General features: G+C 40.1%; 1 protein-coding gene across 1 annotated transcript in view; it reads right to left on the minus strand.

The window, feature by feature from the left end:
* LUZP2 (leucine zipper protein 2) overlaps positions 1–5,994 on the minus strand; it is a 200,234-nt gene extending 194,240 nt beyond the window's left edge. Inside the window, exon 1 of the mRNA XM_026850920.1 lies at positions 5,848–5,994. Within this exon, the coding sequence (XP_026706721.1) occupies positions 5,848–5,909 (62 nt within the window). The 5' untranslated portion in view covers positions 5,910–5,994. The remainder of the gene's footprint in view (positions 1–5,847) is intronic.
* Positions 5,995–6,000: the final 6 nt, after the last annotated feature.

The raw sequence follows: 6,000 nt of genomic DNA on the forward strand, positions 1-6,000 counted from the left end.
GCATACCACTTCCAAGGGGATTATTCTTAACCAAAAATTAGCCTTATCATAACAGCAGAAAATCCTGTAAAATTTAAAATTTTTGACCAAAAAACATTCTCTCCACCTGCTCCACCAAGTCCAAGATATACAGATACAAAAAATGTGTGGTTGCCCTATTGTAGAAGGGCTGCAAACATGGAGAAGCAAGCCTATTACATAAGGTTAGCATTAAGAATATATGTGTTTATGCACACATGTATTCTTACTTGCATCTATAGTGCAGCTCAAATGCAGGGACTCCCAAACTACCTTTAATCAACCTCATTCTGATGCCAAAGAAGTTCACTACAGCATGTTCTTGTTCACTCTTCTACACCAGATACAGGCACCCCACCTAACTTGTTTTAAAGCTACATTGAAAATCTTGGCCCTATACCACAGCCTGCAGATTCAACAGGGCCCTGTACCTGGAGGCAGGATGGTTGGTGACTGCACTTGGGCCAATAAAACAAGTCTCTCATTTTGCCACTGCCAGTTTTATAGTCCAGCACGTGCTCTCCTGAGGCCATGGACTTCATGTGGGAGATCTAGTGGTTTGGTTTGGTTAGTTGGTTAGGGTTTGTTCTGTTTGAGTTTGGCTGGTTTGTTCTGGGGGGTCTTGCTTATTGTTTTTTGGGGTTTTGTTCTTTTTAAATATGTCACTGGAGCTCAAAACTTTTCTCCTAGAAGAAGGAAAAGGCTTTGTTTCACCAAGCAGCTTCTAGCTTGTTGTATTAGGCACTTGCTTCTAAGTCATCAAGCTAAACACATTCCTTGAAATAATGGAGTTGTGCCACTGGTAGATTTGTCTCATTATGTTTAAAACCAGATAATAACAAAAAAAAAGGTTCTTCAGGTATAGTAAGGTCACTAGCAATATGCTAAATGCCACTTCTGCTCCTCAAACATAAAGTCCTTACAAGCCATTAACCAAATATGCATCATCATCCACATGGATAGAAATCAGAAAGCTTTCACAGCCCAGAAAACACAGACAGCAGAAGTAAGTGTGAAAGGAATTCTAAGCAGGAGACAAGTAATACAATAATGCCCCTACTTTTCTGGGAGAATTCAGAAAGCAAAATATTAAGACAGTCTCTCTTATCCATCAAACCTACAGTAAAAATGCATCATCTTCTCTGCTAAAGAAGTAGCCTACTACCACTCTGCACAGTTCACCTCCAATCACGGGGAAAAGGAAGGAGACTGCTGGACATCAGCCTAGGATCTTCAGAAGTGAGGATTGCCTTTGGCTACCAGCTGGACCATGTAACACTGGTGTGGCTACAGCCCAGGGCATCAGCACACAGCGAGCTTCATTCTTTCACCTCAAAATCTAGAAAGGGAATAGGGTTGCCTCTGCTCTTGTATCGGTTGAAATGGAAAAAGTTACTTTCAAGTTACTTTCAACATCTGATTATAGCCCAAACACTGTTTCTAAGATGGGAATGAGCTTAAGAACTAAAAAAAAAAAAATTTTAAAGTTCCCCTCACTCACCCCAGTATAACAACATCCCCTTTATTGTTCCTCATGTCTCAGAGTCCTTCACATGCCTTTATCTGAGAGAAGGGAAAGACGTTAGTATTTTCATATTTCTTTTAAAATAATTACCAAAATCAACAAACATAAAGGAAATAGTCAACCTTGAAAATACATCCAGGGAAAAAGCAAGCATTTAAGTTAGGTTCTCATGTTTAAGGTGAATTGACTATATTTCTATCACTTCCAACACTAGACGTACACACCAGATCAACACCCGTACCTTCAACTAAGCAACATCCACCTACCAGAAACGAGCACACAAGTTTTATCCTGCTACACACTTCAGAGGTGACGTTCTTCTGAAGCCAATCTATTACAGATTGTTTTGTAACATCAGCCTAGTAGGACTGCCAGTGAACTGCAATTTTAGAGAAAATGACCACCAGCCATTTCTCTGCCATTAAAATAATACAAGTTCTGCCTTTTACAGCCCTGTTGTTTGCAGATCCATTTCATGAGTTGCTGTAGTAGTAATATTATTATTGTTATTAAAGTGCATCTTGTCGCGTTTATGGCCCCGTTCTCAGCTATAAAACATTCTACTTCAATCAAATTATTCAGTCTTGCATCTTTGTCACGTTTCATGTGTGGACAAAAAGGAATTTGCTGTCATAGAACAAAAGGAAAGCTTTGTTTCACACCAAGCTTCTTTTAAGGAGTCAGATTTTTGTCATTTGGACAAAAGAAATATCCTGGACATCAAACATTAAAGTATCCAGCCTTTCAATAGTAAGGTTCAAGCAATATTCAGAAAACTGGGGGTTTTTAGCTAAAAGTATGGAAGTCTCATTAAACAAGATAATCTGTATTACAGCTCTTAGTTACTGACCACAGTGATTCTGCAAGCATTCCCTTCTCCAAATAGTTTTCCAGTCAGAATGTTTAGGTGTCTGGGGCCACAAAACCAGGCGGGTGGCTGCAGAATCAGACCCTGTGCCCGTTATGTGCTACGTGTGCTAACTGAGTATAGTGGACTCATTTCTGAAGCAGTAGGAAAAAACTATGCTGTCTTCAGCATAGTATGAAAAAAGTCACATGTACACAACCGTCACATCAGATCTACCAAAACCAAGATGTCCAACAAAATATAAAAGTAGTCAGGAAAACACAAACTTCAGACTAGTTTTACCAAGTTAAATTCACCTTCAAAAACATTTCCCTTCACTTTTTGTAAGACTGATTTTAGAACAGTAATTTTTCTTTTCCCATCAAAACATACATAATTAACTGGACAGGCAAATACTCTTCAATCTTGTTACCACACTGGCATTGCAACCAACTGGAAATACAATTAAGAGTCACCATCATGTCTCAAAACCGCAACAAAACTGAGTTTAGCTAATACAGATAATATAGTTCATTTCAAAAACCTGAATTTCCTGTAATTTGATGGGCATTTCGTTCATGCATATGATTTTAGAGCGCACCAAGAAGTTACCGGTATACAGTTCTAAAAATCCGAAGTTAATAATAAATGCTATCTTAAAAGTGACAGCTGTGTATCCTCCTCTTTAACAATGCTATGAAATAAGTAAAGATGACATGCTGAGTATGCTGAGTTAAAGTTGAGCTCATCAATTCATATTTGTTTACAATTAAGCTTGAGGACACGCCGAGGTCTTCAAAAACTACCACCAAGACATGATGCCAAGAGAATGGCATCACCTCGTGAAAAGGAACAAAAAGCAGCAGCTGCCCACCTCTTCAGCAAGTACTGCCTCACTGACTTCAGCACCCATGGATGAAATGGAGATACTGTGCTTCAGTACAAACTTTAAAAAAAACTGAAATCCTCGTGATGGAAAACTTTCTGCCCTGCAAGGTCACTGCATCCTTTGCCTTAGCTAAGCAATTTCACACAGCAAGATATTAGACCCTGCTTTTTGAGAACACAAATAGTCCTGCAAACTTCCTCTGCTTGGGTCCAACCAATGAAATAACTGCACGTTTACAAGAGATACTAACTGCCACAGACAGAATTGCCTGCTGCTGAAGGAGATTAAAGCATAATCTCTTTCCAGTAGATGGCATGTCGATAGTGCTGTATCATTTCTTAAACTTCCATCATGTGCTGTTGAAAAATTATTCTATGTTCTACACAGCCAGTTAAAAATCAAGTGACTGAAAGCAACTGCCGAACAGCATAGTCCAGGTCTTCCATAAATCCCCAACTCCACAATAGAGTTTCAGTCTCCTTTTAAACAGGATGACCAATCCGGTATCAAAAGCAAAACTTCACTTGGCAACACATACTGTACTTGGGTGGAATTTTAACAGGAATTTCCCCAACATTGATCACCTTCATCCCTCAATTACGTAAGAACATAAACCATGATATGTCACAAAATGCTGCTCTTACGAACGTACATCCCCTCCTCAGAGTCATACTGCTCATAATCAGTATCCACATCCCAACTTCAACTTCCTCATATTTTTTCCAACTAGTTTTTAAACAGCGGGGAGGGATTTTTTTTTTTTTTTACACAATCATCAAGAATGAGTTATAGTTCATTTCTCATACAGGTAGTATTTTCTCAAGAAGATGAGGACCTGCTTTTAGGGGTTTGCACTACATACCTTGTCTCAGTCTAGTCCCCTGAATGTTCAAATGGTTTGTAAAACTTGATAAAAAAATAACATGAAAATTTAGTTTTCCACATCTCTTTTCACTACAGTTTCATCTCTACAAGCTCATGCAAGACACAAAACTGCATCTGTGAAAGCTGACTTGATGCTTCCTCCCCTCTTTAGCCTAATTTAGCAAAGAATGTATCACTCTTAAATGCATGTAAAGTTATTAATCCAAACTGACAAGAAGTTTCACACTTGACTGCTAGTGAATGTTGCCTTAGACCACTTATTAAATCCGAAGAGATCACTATTGAATCACAAGATACTACAATTGTCCTCCAAGTATTAGATACCAACGAGCATCGGTGTGGTTTGTATGGACTGGCACTGCAGAATCCCCACATCAGAAGAGTTACCAAAATGAAGTACCCCTTCCTCACCAACCACCCCCTCCAAAGGAGGGAGGTTATTGGAGCATTCTGCTATTCCTAGTTTCTCCCTGCATTCAGTTCTCTTCCCACTCAAGAGATTTTCACAGGTATTATTTGCCTGTGTTTGAGTATGGACAGAGATGCGCTCCTGCTCTACCTGACTTAGTACTTACCAGGCACACACTTTTTTTTTGTCTTTTTTTTTTAAAAAAAAGTTTCAGTGAACAACTGAAGCTTAAAACATGCAGTGCTCCTGCAAAAAGCTGCTTCAGTGCTGATTTTACAGTTAGAGACCGGGAGTAAGGGAAAAGACGGATTTCCCTGATAAATGTACATGCTTATAGCCACTGATAACATGCTTTGTGGACTTGCTACCAAGTAGCCAATAAACCTCTAACACAGCTCAGAAATCCCAGACAAAATCTGGCCTTGATTTTCTGGTAAGGAACTGGAAGTTAAGAAACCTGAGCAGAGCGCAGTGTCACTGTAGCAGATCTGCTCTGTACCCAGCATTAACTTTCCATCTGTGTACATCAAGACAATGGGATAGAGTATCTCAGCTTTATCTTTTCTTCGCTGAACACGGTATGTTTACAGCATGGGGAACACGCTATCTCTGAGCAACTGAGCAGCACACGTTATTTTATCAGAAGTCTGCATGGTCAGAACAGGTTTTATTTTTAACCTGCAATAGATTTTGTTCGTGTTTTCCTCAGTGATTTATTATATTTGTACAGAAAGGAATGCTGCTAGATTGCAGCAACTTTTTTAACACGATTCCTGGCATTGAGATAACACTGCAAGATCTCACCTGCGTTTCACGGTAAGAGGAGGTAAGCCCTAGGTCTACGTTCAGATACAGAAACCTAAACTGAGATGAGATTGTTCAAGTGCTTATCTTTTCTGCACTCTAGAAGGGAAAAGGTTCGCATGTTCTCCATTTCAGCTGGTTTGGCTTTCCAACGAAAACAGAGTCTATCTGGTTTTACTGCTGTATACATGAAGCTTGTATTTGTTACTGTCTTGTTACATCACACAAGCTGTGGGTCAACTTAAGACAGGAGCAGCTCTTTTACAGCATTGAAAAAGCTTAGGAACACCAGGGTATCTTTCAGAAGATCGGGAGGGGGATGGGGAGAGACAAGAATCAGAGAAGATACCTGCTCTAAACTTCCTACCCCAGTAAAAGCTGAAACCTGGATTATTTCTCTTGAGAGCACTGAATCTCAAAAAGCCAACAAAAACAGGAGAACTCTGAGCAAAATCGCCCTCGGTACTCACCTAGCGCTGAAGACCAGTGCAGGAAAGAGAGGCAGCAAGTAATAAGCAGAGATGAATCTCATACTGGGGTTCCTCTGTTGCGTTCCGTTCCTCGCTCCCCTCTCCACACCGATGCTACCCCCGCGGCTCCGCAGCCTCGCCTCGCCCGCGGAC

Source organism: Athene cunicularia (assembly GCF_003259725.1).
Source record: "Athene cunicularia isolate RWA chromosome 5 unlocalized genomic scaffold, athCun1 chr5_part3, whole genome shotgun sequence".
In the NCBI taxonomy this organism is placed as follows: Eukaryota; Metazoa; Chordata; class Aves; order Strigiformes; family Strigidae; genus Athene; species Athene cunicularia.